This window comes from Oryctolagus cuniculus, chromosome 13 (assembly GCF_051225735.1).
Source record: "Oryctolagus cuniculus isolate XC-2025 breed Fujian yellow rabbit chromosome 13, ASM5122573v1, whole genome shotgun sequence".
NCBI classification, from domain to species: domain Eukaryota; kingdom Metazoa; phylum Chordata; class Mammalia; order Lagomorpha; family Leporidae; genus Oryctolagus; species Oryctolagus cuniculus.
The window spans coordinates 26,150,347-26,166,043 of NC_142879.1; the positions used below are offsets into that span (position 1 = coordinate 26,150,347).

At 47.6% G+C, this 15,697-nt stretch overlaps 1 protein-coding gene across 1 annotated transcript; it reads right to left on the reverse strand.

Annotated features, from left to right (window-relative positions):
- Positions 1-239: 239 nt before the first annotated feature.
- Positions 240-7,906, reverse strand: SLC30A1 (solute carrier family 30 member 1). The gene is made up of 2 exons (XM_051820544.3): positions 6,657-7,906; positions 240-4,882 (listed from the first exon to the last, which is right to left on the reverse strand). Exons 1-2 carry the CDS (start codon positions 7,270-7,272, stop codon positions 3,978-3,980), a joined length of 1,521 nt encoding a protein of 506 aa, XP_051676504.1. The 5' UTR covers positions 7,273-7,906; the 3' UTR covers positions 240-3,977.
- Positions 7,907-15,697: the final 7,791 nt, after the last annotated feature.

The window sequence follows — 15,697 nt, forward strand, 5'->3', positions numbered from 1 at the left end:
GCTTAACACTTACATTAAAAAAAATTTGCAAGATCATGTGGTATTAGTGTTTGCAGTAAGTTACCCTCTCAACTTCTATGACAATTTTTGCTCATGTTTTGCTTTCTCCCACACCACTGACCTGTAATCTGTTACTCTGTACACCAACAACATTGCAATTTCCCCTTTCAACACCTGAAACCCACCTCTCTTCCAGATAGTCCACCCTAGTAGAAAGGGGAGGCCATATGCACAAAACAGATATTAAAATTAGTTTATTTTTCTACTTAACTTTTAATAAATGAGAAGAAAACACAGTAGTCTGTCTCATATAGAACATTTATAATACATAACAATCCATAAAGCCTCATGGTGAGGTAGGAACAGCTTTGGAAAATAACAGAGTCATAAAACATACAAAAAGTTAGGTAAAATGTTGCAGCACTAAAGACGTTTAATCTGCATCTGCATTTAATGAGATGATAACTGCATTTAACTGTGCCACATCTGGCCCAAAAGACAGGTGACAGCAGACACAAAAACAACACAATATTGAAGTTTCAAAGAATCACAGAATACACTGATACACTTCATTGTGCTGTTTCAAGGCAGAACCATAACATGGCAATTTGTGTCTTTTTATATATAACCACATATTAATTGTATGTTACATTCCCTTCAGCGTCTTTTTGCCAAAGACACTGGATAATAAAATTTTTGGTTTAAAAGTTTAAATTGAATAACATACAAAAGGCTCTTGTGCCAGTGAAAATGACTGCCAACTGTTCCAGAGCTTGTTAGTAAACAAAATAGCATTGCCATATATTGGCAGAGCTACATTAAAATAGTGCTATAACAATTCCCACTCCAGAGACTGTGAAACACTGTAAGACACAGTTTCAACTCAAACAAACAACAAAAACCCCTCCACCTTCCCAAGAGTTTTAACACTGTTTTATGACTTTACTGAAACTCAGTATTAAAATAAATATTTTTATATTGTAGAATTACTCTCCGTATCTGCGTATGTGTGAACATCTTAAGACAGCAGGTTAATGACATATTAAGCATTCAAATGCTATTTGCTTATTAAAGTAAAACATCTTGAATTCAATACCAGTTAACCTACTAAAACATCAGGTTCCAGAGGTTTTTTTGCCTCAAGAATTGCAAACTAACTGAAGATGTTAACAAGACACAAACACGTTTACATACTGAGATTTTTCCAAGGTGTACTTGACAGAAATTTTTCCTTTTGAATTACATACCTTAGTCATTCAACTTTGTTCTTTAAAATGTTAAAATACACAGAGCAAAGTTTTTGATGATTCTACTTTCGAGGTTCTAGTCCCCACTTTTACAATACAGATGCCCTCCAGAGGAAAAAAATCAAACTGAAAGGTGACAGCTGAGACGTGAACCTCTCATCACTGAGGCTCTATTTGGCTTGGAAAAATTTCTGGGGGCACATGCGGCACGTACCTCCCTCTCACTAAACAGAGACAACAAACACGTTTCTGAACACACACTCTACACTGATCTTGCTCAAACAGAAAACAGCCAGCAGGAGAGATGCCACTCCTGGAACTGATGCAGTGTTATAAAAGAGCATATTGAAATATTGGGGTTAAGTCTTCTAGTAACCCGGGGTTATTTCCCTCAATTTCTTTCAGGAAGGAATAAGCTATTTTGGAAATGACACTTAAATTCCACAATATTTAAATATAAAGCATGTCTTCTTTTAAAAAGATAATGCTAATATAGCTAAAAAAATTGGGTTAGAAAGTGCATTTTAAGAAATAAATAAATTGGCTAAAACTCAAAAGGCAAGTCAGTGCCCACTGATTCTGCTATGACAAAGTCCTTTGAAAACAGAAAATCCTATGGTACCACTGTTACATAGAAGCTACCAAAGAAATTATGAAAACTAAATAACTAAAACATGAAGGCTTCTACCTTCAAAGCACTTTTGAAAAATAAAACATAGCCCTTGTCCCATGCTTATAATTTTTAAAAATCCTCATTCAGGTTCTATTTTATACATATGTGTTAAACCACCTTTAAGATACAGACCCCAAATACAGCATTTGCGAAGAATACCCCACTGAGTGCAATATATCTTACCAGTTACTGTATCATCACTGTTTATATGACAAATGGGCAAATCAGGAATGTACATGATACAGTACAATTTGAAGCTTTCTCTCTTGTTCACCCAGATAAGGAGATTCTTCAATTTTATGTTTAAAGAAATCAAACACAAAGCTTTTTGCAAAATTCAAAATAACCACCAGCTAATGAACTGAATTACACAATATCAGATAACAGTATTAAAAGATCAGGATGTATTGCAAATTGGCAGGTTATGGTTTTGGCCCATTATAGTAAATGTGAATTTACAAACTATGTTCCTAAAATTACCTCATTCTCATTGGAAAAATCAGCTGTTCTTAAATAGGCCCATTGCCTGCAATAGGCTTACCCTAGGAAAAAGACACACCATCTACCACAAAAGATCATCCCTTTAAAAAGTCACTGGCAAATTCCAACACTTTCATCTTAAGACCTATTAAACAAGGAATTATTTCAAATCCCAAAAGGTAGCCATCCGAAAAGTAGTCAGCTATAAAAGTTACTGAAGTAGTCAGAATACCTTGTTTCTAGAAAAATAGAGCTATACATGATAACTGATATTAATATTCATCCTTTTGAGGACAAAAACCTACATTTTCTTCACAAAGCACAACTTTATCAAGAAAAATATAACTTAAAATACTCTTAAATAACGTTTTTGTTGGATTTGAAACCTATAGCAATAATCAAATAGCCAAGAACAATTTCCTGCGTGAACTGTGGCACCTTGCAAATAAGCTGCTATTGAAGATATGATCAAGGTCAAGACAGGATCACTTAAAGAATTCTAATTTTGCCTAAATTATAGTCTGCTTTCTAAGAATTTAATATCCAAATTGCATTAAACATCTTATTTTCTCTCTCAAGTCAGTGGCTCTTGGCAAAGCACAGGCATCACTGATTGTGCTGGAAAAGCTGTTTAAATCCAGTCATGATTGGTCACCATGAAATGACTTTAACTTTTGAAAAGTTTTTTTTAAAAACATCCACAATTTAAAAGATCACATTTCTTGCACTTACCAAGTAATTATTAGACTAAATTAGCATCTTTAAACATGTCAGTAAATTTTCAGCTCAGTGTCTCTAATACCAATCTTTGAGAGAAAGTAATGCTGGTGAACATGTCCATGTTTTAGACTCACTTTGGTAGAATGAGTTGAAATTCTCAAAAAAACTTAGAAATGTAGTCTGGAAATTTATAATAATCTAAATAGTTTAATAAACTTTCTTTCCTGCTCTTAGTCTCCACATGCTATTATGTGTAAGTTTAATTATCTCACTGTACATTAGACAAATACTCAGCAATTTAGAATAGAGAATAGCAGCTGATCTTATTTCCTACTAATAGCTATGAGTCACTGAAAAATATGCTGCCATTCTGATCTCAAAGAAAAAGTAAATATTAACTAAGATGTCAGAGGAAACAAACTTGTTGATTTTTAAAATTCTAGCAACTATAATTCTAAGTGTAACAACGGGGAAAAGAAAAGCAGAGAAATTCCAGTAACAATTTTAATTTATTTATCCCCCTAATTTTTATCACGGGAAAACCGGAAATCAAAAACTGGAAATCAAATGTCATTATGTTATATAAGGTTTATACTTACTTTAAACAAAAATGTAACATAGTGTTAAAACTGGCTTTCCAAAATCATTACAGCATAGCTGTATTCTGTGCTAATAATCACCAAGTTGTAATATAGAACTCTGGTATGCAGTCCCATTATGTTCTTACAAAAATAGAATTAAATTGTGTGACCAGACAAGGGCTTCAATTATGCTACTTGGCAAACTTAGAATTTCAATGGAGTCTTTTTCCTCTTGCAGTTTAAAGCAAAAGTCAAATATCACATCTTTTTTAAGACTCACAAAGATGATTCAGGTTGTTTGTTTGGCATTTTTTTAATCTCTATCACAACAGCAGGGATGTTTTCACCTTTAGTCCTCCTGGGCTTCTTCTCTAGATTGTCACTAAGTTCTAAACAAGAAATGCTAACTGTTGGGGCCTTTTCTCCATCCTTTCCAGACTGGGCCTGTGGCCGTGTCCCACAACATTGCTTCAAAGCACACTGAGTTCTGCAGGCAAGTTCACACGGGACTACACGGGACTTAGAGCCTACACTAGCAAATTCAGGCTGAATGGTGGTAGCGTGAATTCCGTGATTATGAAAAACGTCTTTAATGGTTTTAGCCACCTGCATGTATGATGTTGGGTCTTCACATTTTATGTGAGCAGTGGCAATGATCCTGCTTCCGGCAAGTTGCCAAACATGCAATTCATGAACTTCCTCAACTCCTTCAACATCTCGAAGTTCTTTTATCAAATTTCTGATATCAATTTGCTTAGGAACAGTTTGTAGAAGGATAAGAGCAGATTCCTTAAGTAATGGGTAAGTTGTATAAAGAAGTATACAAACCATTACAACACAAAGAGTTGGATCTAGATACAGCACCCAGCAAGGACCAGCCTCATGAAGTGATGCATGAGTACTATTAATTATTTCTACAAGTGCTTTGCAGGGATCCAGGGAACATGGGTTCACACAAAAATTTCTCTCTGAACAACCTTTCCAAGAAAAATAAAAGACCAAGGCATTTACTACTACAATCACTGAACCCAAGGCATCTCCAAGGACATGCAGAAAAACTCCACGCATGTTAAGTTGTCCAGCCCTATCGTCTTCTTCCAATTTCATATGCTCAGGTTCTCTGATAAGATTCCCATTCACTTGTACTTCCACAGCATCATCACTTCTAGGTTTTTCTGGATCTACAAAGAAATAAAAATTCGTATCAAATACATTTAAAATGTTTATATAAACATCCTTGCTAATCCAACTTATGAAGGTGAAAATGTTTTCATAAAGCATGATGAAAGTGTGCTCAGAGCAATTTAATATAAATTGGCATTCTGGGAACAAGCCAAGACCTAATGGTCAGGGCTAAATTAAGTCATTAGGATACTGCTTTTCCATTCTGGTAACACCTCCCCCTCCTGCAAAAAATAAATAAATAAATATAAAAATCCACACATCTTTTCTATGGGTGTGGAATCCTATAAAGATTCTGCTGTAGTTCTTGGCATATACAACAAGGAAAACATAAAACTGAATGCCACCACCCAATAAGTGCAGCCATGGATAAGTCTGCTAATACAAAATGCTTGATTTGACACTGGCTCCACTCACTCTCACCAAGGTCAACTTTTGACTTTTAGACACTTATCATGAATATAAAAGATAATCTCTTGGTACAGGGGGCTTAAAAACTGACAAGTCAACAATACAAATCAACAATCACTGACACTTCAGGAACTGGAACCATGAGGCCAGTGCTGTGACACAGCCGCCTGCAGCCCCAGCTCCCTGCTGGATAGCAGAGGATAGCCCAAGTCCCCAGGCTCCTGCCACATGGGAGATCAGGGGGAGGCTCCTGGTTCCCAGCTTCGGCCTGGTCCAGCCCCTGCCCTTGCAGCCATTTGGGGAGTGAACCAGTGGATGGACTATCTCTGTCTCTCCTTTCCTCTCTGTTAACTCTGACTTTCAAATTAATTAGGGTTGCTCCTTAAAAATAAAGAAAAAAGAAAAATTGGAACCAAGCGATTATTACCTACCCCACTAGCTTTTAAGGTGAGAGAGTTATCTTTTAAAAGAACTACACACCAGTTTAGCTTGATTTCTTTGGACTATCACCCTGCCTGGTGGATGAGGGGAGATACATTAGACCCTTTCAGTGCACAATGTGAACCTCATCAACAGGAGATACTGCACCAAAAGGGGAAAACTGCACCTCGTATGATAAACTGGATGAATAGCAATGGAAAAAATGGGAGGAAATACACAAACTGTTTACATGGCTGAGCTTGGGTAACATGCCATTGCTTCGTTTGCTGGTTTATTTTTCCCCACTTCCTTTCAACATTTATTTTCCAAATTCTCTTCAAGAGCACTTATGTTAAAGGAAAAGCATTCATTAAAAATACACGATAAATAAATTAGCGTCACTTTCCTTTTGGTCTTAAGGGAAGTACATGTTAACCCCGGACAAACCCCTAGGATTTTCAGGATTGGGGATCGATGAACTGAAAAATACATTGCGGCTCATAAACGAAACCTTTACCCAGGGCTCATGCGCTCTGAAGGCAACGTTACGAAACTTGTGCAGTGGGCACGGGACTACTTGGGCTGGGCAGGGTCTCAGCCCCCAAGTAAGGACGGACAGGGGGTCCCCTCCGTTCCCCAGGGGGGCCGCCGAGGGCCTGGATTCCGAAGCATTTTTGGAGCTGTCCCGCCGACTGCCCCGAGATGCGGCCCCCTCTGCCTCTTCCCGCCGCGGCAGACCCACCGCCCCCCGCTCCTCCCACCCGGCCCGGGTGGGTCCGGCTTCCTCGAGCTGCGGGGCTTGTGCGGGCCGTGCGGGAAGCCGGCGGCGCGGCCGGGCTCGCGCGGGCGCCAGGGGGCGTCCCGGCCACCCCGCCCAGGGCCAGGCGGGGTGGCCGGGACTCCCCAGACCCAACCACCTGCGGCCGCGACTGCTGCGCTCACCTGCCGGGTCCACCTTGAGTCCGTTGGAGTTGCTGCTATTGGCCACCAAGGTGTTGGTCTCCTCCAGCTCCGGGCCCTGCTCGCCGGGGGCCGCGCTGCCGTCGCTGCCCCCGGCGCGGTTGCTCTTGACGCGGACCCCCTTGGGGAGGCCGTGGCCGTGGCCCCCGTGCGAGTGGCCGTGGCCGGAGTCCTGGCTGAAGCCGCTGTGGTGGTGGAAGAGGCAGAGCCCCAGCACGTTAACCAGCAGCCCGGCCACGCCGACGCCGAGGACCACGAGCGGCTGCTGCATCTCGTGCGGTTCGATGAAGCGCTCGATGGCTTCGAGCAGGATGGCGAAGCAAAGGCCGGTCAGGAAGATGGCGTTCACCAGGGCCCCCATCACCTCGGCCCGGATCCAGCCGAACGTGTTCTTCTGGGTGGCGTGGGTCCGCCGGGCGAAGCGCTCGGCCACCAGCGCCACCACGAGCGCCAGCACGTCCGACAGCATGTGGAAGGAGTCCGAGAGCATCGCCAGCGACGAGGTCACCCGGCTCACCACCACCTCCAGCACCATGAACATGAAGGTCAGCAGCAGCATGCACAGCAGCCGGCCCCGGTTGCGACCCCAGCACCCCATGGCTGCGGCGGAGCGGCCCGGCGACCCGGGAGGCGGCGGCGGCGGCGGCGGCGACCCGGCGACGCGGGTCGGAGGGCGGCGCGGGGCTCTTGCCGCCGGAGTCCGGCAGCTCGGGAAACCGCTGCGGGGCTCCCGCGGCCGCACGGGGGCGAGCCCGGGGTCAAGCCGCTGAGCCCCGCGCCTGCGGGCGTCCTCGGCCGGCCGGCGGCGGCGGCGGCGCGCAGCTCCTCAGGCGTCTGTTCTCCGAGCCGGCGCCGAGGCCCTGCTCAACCCTGGCAGCCCCCACACCCACAGCGGGGCGGAGGCGGCGGCGGCTGTGGTGGCGGTGGCGGTGGCGGCGGCGGCGGGGAGCCGGGACTCCCGGAGCCGAGGGACGAGCAGCCGGAGCAGGAGCAGGAGCAGGCGGGCGGCGGGCGAGGGTGACCCGGAGCTCCGCGCCGAGAGGGCTCCGAGCATCTGAGGGCTCTCCTCGCCGATCTCCGCTGAGAGTGAACTGAGGAGCCCACCGCTGAGGAGCTGAAGAGGCGGCGGCCACGGCAGCTGCACTCGGCCCGGTCTCGGGCGCCTTCTTCGCCCCCCCGCCTTTGCAGACGGTTTACAAAAAAACTTTGCTTTGCACTCGGAACCCCCGTTTTCACACGGACCCGAGCGTGACAAGGCCCCAACGCCACGCCCACCGGGCCCGGAACGTTTTCCCATTGGCCAGGACTCCCTCACGACAGCTGCCCCGCCCCGCCCATCCGCCCCGGCTATTGGATGGAAGCTCGGAGGGGCGGGAGAGGGCGGGGTGGCGGCTCCAACCGATGGAGGCGGGGCCTTTCCCTACAGGAGCCGGGCGTGGGCCGGGGGCCGCGGCCGGGTGCAGCGGCGGGCGTCGTGGGGGAGGGTAGGGGGCGCGGGCCGCGTGCAGCGGGAGGGGGAGGGGCGGGCGGGAACCTCTCGGGCGTTGCCAAGGCCGCGTTAGGTGTGGAGGGGTCCTCGCAGTCCCCCGCACACCTGCCGGGGCCGGGCTGCAAACAGACTTTGATCCTGCCAGTCGAGTCCACGTGGGGGCGGGCTGCGCGGCGGCTTGTGACAGCCCGGCGGCCGGGGAGGGGCCGGGGGCAGCCCCTGCATGCGGGGCCCTCGGGTGCGCGCCCCTGTCAGAGACTCCAGACTCATAAACAAGTGCCGGACGTAACTTGTGACTCTGCCCCGCCGGGCCGAGGAGTTCGTCCTGCGGGCGGCTTTGCAAGTGGCGTGAAGGAGATCTTTGTAAATGTTTCCGTAAAGCAAATTGCCCCTGTCACGCCGCCCCCAGGAGGCCCTGTGTAACGCGGGGGCTTTCTGTCACTCATTACCCAGGGACCATTTAGGGCACAGACTTCAGCAGGAGGACCCTGGGCTCTGGCTCTTGCCCGATCACCGGCAAGTCGTCGGGCCCCTCTCGGCCTGTGTGTTGGTTGCTGAGGGGAAGGATCGATGGCCGAGCGGGACCCGGGCTTCCTTCAGAGCCCCGCGTTCGGAGGCTTTGTGTTTGTGGACCACGCGGCCGAACCCTGCGGTGCTGGTGTTGCTGGGGAGGGGGAGGGGCAGCTTCTGCCCTGGTGGGGGTCACATAGGCGGGTACAAACTTTAAGTGATGACAGAGCCCTCCCTAAGGCGTGTTTATGCACTGGCTCAGATTGGAGATACACGCAGGGTTCCTGGGGCGGCGATTAGCCGATCTGGAGGTGAAGGATTCCTGGTCCAAGTGGGGTGGGCTGGAGCTTAGGATCATCACAGTGGCCTCTCCACTGCCCCTGGTGGGGGAGCTGGCCCCCAGCTGCTCCACATCTGTGCCAGACCAACGCAGTGCCAGCCCTTGCCTTCAGATCAGCACATGAGTTAGGCTACTTTGCATTGTGTGTGGGGGGGGTATTATTAAGTCTATAAAATTCTTTTGCACTTGTATGTGGAGTGTTTCTCAACTCCCCATCTAGTCTGGAGAGCCACATCTTCATTTTCTGTGTTTGTTCTGCTGGGATAGAAAAGAATGGAAAGTTTCCCAGTCATTATTAAGGAAGAATTGACAGAGCTGTGTGATTAATAGGGTATGGGGAGGAAGAAGGCTGCTTAGCAGAATTAAAGATACTCACAGTGCTCCTAATCTGGCAAGGAAACCACTTCCTTGACTAGGTGAGGCAGCCGGGAAGGGGGCCAAGAAGCTTGGTTTAAAGGGGGAAATACGGAGCTCCTTTCCCCCCTTTATGTGAAAAGCAAAGAGCTAGTGAGCGATAGCTTCCATCCACGGGCTCACTCCTCACATGCCAGCAACAGCTAGGGTTGGGTCAGGCTGAAGACAGGAGCCTGGAACTCAACCCAGGTCTCCCACTTAGGAGTCAGGGACTCAAGTGCTTGAGCCTTCGTTTCCTGCTTCTCCCCAGGATGCGGATTTGCGAGAAGCTGGGATGCAAAGAGGAGCTGGGTCGTGAACCCAGGGACTCCGATATGGAATGTCAGTGTCCCAACCTGTGCCTTACCCACTGTGCCAGACATCTGCCCCGAGTTCCATTTTTTAGTAAGAGATTTATTGATGTGAAAGGCAGCATGAAAGAGATCTTTGGCTAGACCAGGCCAAGTCCAGGAGCCAGGAACTCCTCTCAGGTCTCCCCTGTGGGTGTCAGAGGCCCAAGTACTTGCTCCAGCTGCTTCCCAGGTGTCTCGACAGGGCACTGGATTGGAAGCCGAGCAGCGGGGACTCAAACCTGTGCCCCGATGCAGGGTGAGGGATGGCGCCGACCTGCACCACCACAATGCCCGCCCCCTGAGTTCCATTTTTAATGTGCTGAATTTGAGGTGAAGCCTGGATTGGTGAGCTTCAGTTCTTCCATAGTCTCTCCTTTGATATGGTCAATGGGTCCATATCAGATTTTTCTGATCCTATATACACAGCTTCAAACTTTCTTCCTACCAGTCCCTTCCGTATAGAAAGTGGGGAGCCACTTACGGATTCCGAGCCGGTCTCGCGGAAGCCGCCAGGAGGCAGTTGGAAGGCCATTTTGCCTCGCTGGGTCCCTTTAATTAAAAGATTCTTTCAAATGTGAGAGTTTGATACCCAAAGAAGAACCAATACAGAGATGCAAAAGGCAGGCATACTTCACAGATACGGTAGCAATCCTTTAATCACTACACAGACGAGATTGGGAGATGTGTAGGCACATGTTAAAATGGGGTTTTGTTAGGTTCATCTCCATAGGCCATTAGGAGAACCCACTTTGTGTGCGCGCTAAGGCCCAGACAATGTGTTTTATTCTCTCATAAGCTGGCAGGTGCAGGGGGTACGTTTTCCGGGTTGTAGAGAAGTTATGATCACGCCCTCCAGAGAGGGTGATATCATTTACGTAACAGGGAAACATTTCAGTCAAACTTCCCTTTCCCCTAGCATTATGAAGGCGAAATAACGTGGTTCCCTGACTCCATTTTTTCCCTGTTCAGCTGCTTGTGCTGGAAGACTTTAAGCACAGGCAGGAGTGGATTAAAATGAAGGGAAACTGTTCTGTTATTGACCAACACTCCTAGAGGTTGTGGTCTCAGGTTGAGTAATATGGCTTGACTTTTTCTTCTTGAATTTTGAGAAGTCCCTTGATAACTTGCTTAGTATCCAACCGGATTAAACCCAGCATACTTTAAAGATGAGAGAATAATGCTGTTTTTGAAAAGAGACTGCCAATTTGAATGAAAGTCAAGTGCTTAACACAAACCCTGCAGTCTCAAAGCCCTCAGGAGCTTTCCTCGCTCTCCATGACAGTTTAAAAGAATCTTGTAAGATTCTTGTAAAAACTGTGGAACACAAACTCACCTCAGAATTTGGGTTACCAGAAATCGTGAGTGCAAACAGCTGCACCTCGATCAGAAAGGCAGAAGAAACTATGTGAAAACCACATTGCATTTGACTTTGGTTGATCATAAAATCGCTTCTAGTGTTCCATCTTGAAGCAAAAATGATGGGGAAATCAGATTTTGTTTGCCCTTTGGAATGCACTTGAATAATTATTGCAAGTATGAACTGAAATCTCGCGCAGCAACTTGAGTGCCAAAGTTTGATTTTTGAGCTCTTCCCGGAGGAGAATAAACAGGGAACAATGCAGTAATAAAGCCCAGAAACAGCGCGAGAGGTCTCAGAGGTACAAGGGAAGCCCTGTGAAAGAGAGGGGCAGTGCAGGAAGCTCAGGCGGAGGTGGAGGGGAAACAGGAACCCAGTGCAGAGTCCAGGCAGAGGCCTGACCGCCACTCAGCTGTTTCTGTTTGTTAGTTACCTTCAAGAATGGCAGGTGAGGGCTAGCACCAAGGAGAGACTTGTTTTCTTGGAGACTGGAAACTGGATCTAAAATCTCCAGTCATGCCTGGAAATTAAATCTAGGCATAAAGGCCCTGACACCTCTACAGAAAGACTCATTAAAAGCATTTGCGAATTTCTTGCAAACGTGTTACTTACTAACAGAAATCATTGAGGGCTCAAGTAGTCAGAATGAAACTGAACTCCCAGTCATTCATTAGCCCTTCTTGGAGCTGGAGATCCTAATTGAAATACAAAACACAGAAGTTCAAGAAAGAATAAAATTTAATTCAAAGGTGTGTTTTTATGACATTTTCCATTACTTGTCCATAAGGATGATGCCGGCTGGGAGAGGGTTTGAAAGGATCCTATATGCCTAACAGGTTTTAGAATGATAGGACGCTCAGGGAACTGGCCCTGAGAAGTTGCTGTGTGACTTTGCAGGAGTTCTTAACCCTCTCTGGGCCCCACTTTCCACATGTCTTCAGTGAGTGGTTGTACAAGAGGGCTTTTCTTATCCAATCAGGAGGTAATGAAGCAGGAGGGCCTGTAGGGTGGAGACTTGAGATGGGGCCTTTCAGGCTTCCTGGGCCTTGAGGGCACAGGTGTCAACTCCTACATTCAGAAGTGACATGTGAATTATTTCACCTGGGGAGGGGGCTCAGGGGCTCTTTCACACGGGCTCAATAAAAGAACTCATTTGCTAGCCAGATCCCTGGTTTCTTCACTTTTCGTGTCAGGGGGTGGGGGTGGGCGAGCTCATTGCAGACCCCCTGGCCCTCCCTCTTGGTGAGCAGGGCTCTCAGAAGGAGGGTGTGGGGAGGGCAGAGCCGGCCATGGGAGTTGGAACATCTATGGAGGTGAGCATGCCCAGGCTCTCGAGGCTGTCCGAGTGCCCTCCTGTCTCTGCATGGCCCTGCTGCCCACCTGCGCTTGCGTCACACTCCGTTTCGCACCAGTGCCATCTTTTCAAAATATGGATGTGATTTGTGCAAAATTCACATCCTCCACCACCCCCTCCATCACCCTGAGACCCACCGGTGGCCTCCCACTGCTGGGAAGAGAAGCAGCGCACTTGGGTGCACAGGGCCGGGCCTGGCCTGGTGCTGACTGCCTTTCCCAGGCTCAGGGCATCAGCCCAGCCAGCAGCACTGGCCTCCTGACTGCGCACACGGAGGTCCCTCTCCTGGGACACTCTCCTTTCCCCTCTTCCCCGTGTGAGTTCTCGCTCATCTTTCAGCTCTCGGTCTAGGGTCACTTCCTTGGGAAATCTTCTGTGACCTTTGAACCAGGTCAGACTGCTCTAGGAAGGGTGAGTGAACTCTGCTCACTACCCTGCTTCTTGGTGGCACTTAGCAAAGGTGCGGTTTTATGTTACACCAAAAACTTAGACTTTAGCCGGCGCCGTGGCTCAATAGGCTAATCCTCCACCTTGCGGCGCCGGCACACCGGGTTCTAGTCCCGGTTGGGGCGCCGGATTCTGTCCCGGTCGCCCCTCTTCCAGGCCAGCTCTCTGCTATGGCCAGGGAGTGCAGTGGAGGATGGCCCAGGTGCTTGGGCCCTGCACCCCATGGGAGACCAGGAAAAGCACCTGGCTCCTGGCTCCTGCCATCGGATCAGCGCGGTGCGCCGGCTGCAGCGGCGGCCATTGGAGGGTGAACCAACGGCAAAAGGAAGACCTTTCTCTCTCTGTCTCTCTCTCTCACTGTCCACTCTGCCTGTCAAAAAAAAAAAAAAAAAAAAAAAAAAAACTTAGACTTTGAGCGGGAGCAGACGGTGTGTGATTTTGCTCGTCATTGTGTCCCTAGTCCGTCTGGCACGGTAAGTAGTTGTTGAATGAATGGGAATTCGTAAATTGCCTTTCTCAGCACAGTAATTCATGCATTCATTCCACAGACCCGTACTGAGGACCCCTTTCCTCTGGACAAAGTAGAAGCGGAAAAACATTAATTAAACAGATTCTCGTTAATTAACTCACCTTTTGCTTCACTCCAGGCAGGCCACCCCTTCCTGTCGTGATATTTTTCATCCAAGGTTCAAGTCACTGCATGAAACTCGGACCCCACCCTTGACATCTGCCAGGAGAATATTATCTTCCAGGTTCTCACACAGTCCTCAGAGTAGTTGAGCTTTAGGATGACCCTCCAGAGTCTGCAGGGTGGATTCTACAGATTGTGGACTGAGACTCCAAGACATTGAGAGATTTGCTCCAGACTCGACAGCTTGGGGTATGAGCTCCACATTGTACCAGTAACCCCATCTGAGGCTGGCGGCCTCCCGGGCACCAGCTACTGCAAATGCTGTAGTTCAGAAAGTTTCGGGTTCTGTGATTTTCTGATCAGTTTGTAATTACTCTAAGGACTAAGGGGAAGTGGCCTACTTGTCAGTGACTGCCTCTAACAGGTCACTCCAAGGTCCGAGTCTCCAGGGATGTGTTCTAAATTTGGGTCCTATTCACACATAATTCTGCATGCTGATTGAGTTAATTTTTCTGTCTACTGCTTTTATTTTTTTTTTTCTTGCCTTCAGTTCTTTTAACAGCCTGGCTGTTTTCTGAAGGTCTACCAACACCAGTGAAAATACTCGGTGCTCCCATAAGTGAGCGTGCACGGGAGTCACCCCGAGAACTTGTGAGAACGCAGACCCTGCCTCAATAGTCTGCGCTGAGACCTGTGTTTCAGAAAGCTTCTGCTTACTGCCAATGCTGGCACTTCCCAGACCACACTAGGAGCGGCAGGTGCTATCCGCTTACACTTATTAACTCCAGCAGGAGGGTGCTATATAGAGTTAGGGTACTCATAGAAAATAAAAGCATCCTCAAACTTAAACATTCATTATTTTTACCTTTTATTTTATATTCCTCCGTCATACCTGTGTTTTATTTCGAAATGAACAGATACTACATTTAAATTTTTTTTTTTTTACATTTATTTGTTTATTTGAAAGAGTTACAAAGAGGCAGAGGCACAGAGAGGGAGAGAAGTCTTCCATCTGCTGGTTCACTCCCCAACTGGCCACAACAGCCGGAACTGGTCCGATTTGAAGCCAGGAGCTTTTTATGGGTCTCTCATGTGGGTACAGAGGCCCAAGCACTTGGGCCATCTTCCACTGCTTTCCCAGGCCGTAGCAGGGAACCGGATGGGAAGTGTAGCAGCCAGGACTTGAACCAGTGTGTATATGGGATGCCAGCACTACAGGCGGCGACCTCACCCACTAAGCCACAGCACCAGCCCCTACATTTAAATTTTTAAAGAAATCAGATGTCTTATTCTCGTAGGAAAGCACTCCTTGAAACTATTCCAACTCCAGGGGCAAACAAGCCTTTGCTTTTGCCTACATCACGTCAGAGAAAGACAGTTCCTTTATAGCTTCTGGAAATATTTTATTATTCTGACCACAGCACTAATGTTCCCTGAAGCTGACTGATAGGTTGGTCTGAGAACTCAGGGGCCAGTGCAGGTCTCTTGTTCTCCGTTCTTTCCCTATCCAACAGGAAGTGCCTTTCCTGGGAGGCCTTACTCATCAACTCCTCGTGGTGATCTAAAAGACTAAATGAGTACGGAGTGTTTAATATTCAGGTTGCCCCAGGAGTAGCAACAGTGGTCCTCACTGTGAAGAGCAGAGCGGAGGTGAGAATAGAAATTGGTCTCTCTGTTGGCTAATTCTGGAGAGAGAGCAAAGCTCTAACTTGCAGGTAGCTAGCTCTGCAGGCCATTTCCTGGGAGTCCTTCGTGTTGACTTCATTTATGCTTACTTTGGCTTCAAGGTTTACCCCATCATAAGGTCAGAGTTGACCGTCTCGTAACCTTAGGAGAGACATTACTCAGTCCCCGTCGTGCCTTCAAAGCGATCACAATCAAGACAATGGAGATTTGTGCTTCTAGGCACTGCTCGTGCAGGTGCTTCCAGATTTGGAGTGCAAGCCTTTAGTGGAAAAGCTTGAGTCTGCTAAACTGGGCCAGGAGGAGACTGTCTTATCTCCCGAATGCCTCCCAGTACGCAACCGAGAAATATGGGAGCGCTAAATCGAATGGGAAAGAATCTGGCTCCACCTGTTGGGAGGAAAAGAAGAATGAGCTATTAAGTATTCCTGTCTGTTTCTGTGGCTAGACCTCCTGCCCAGGCACA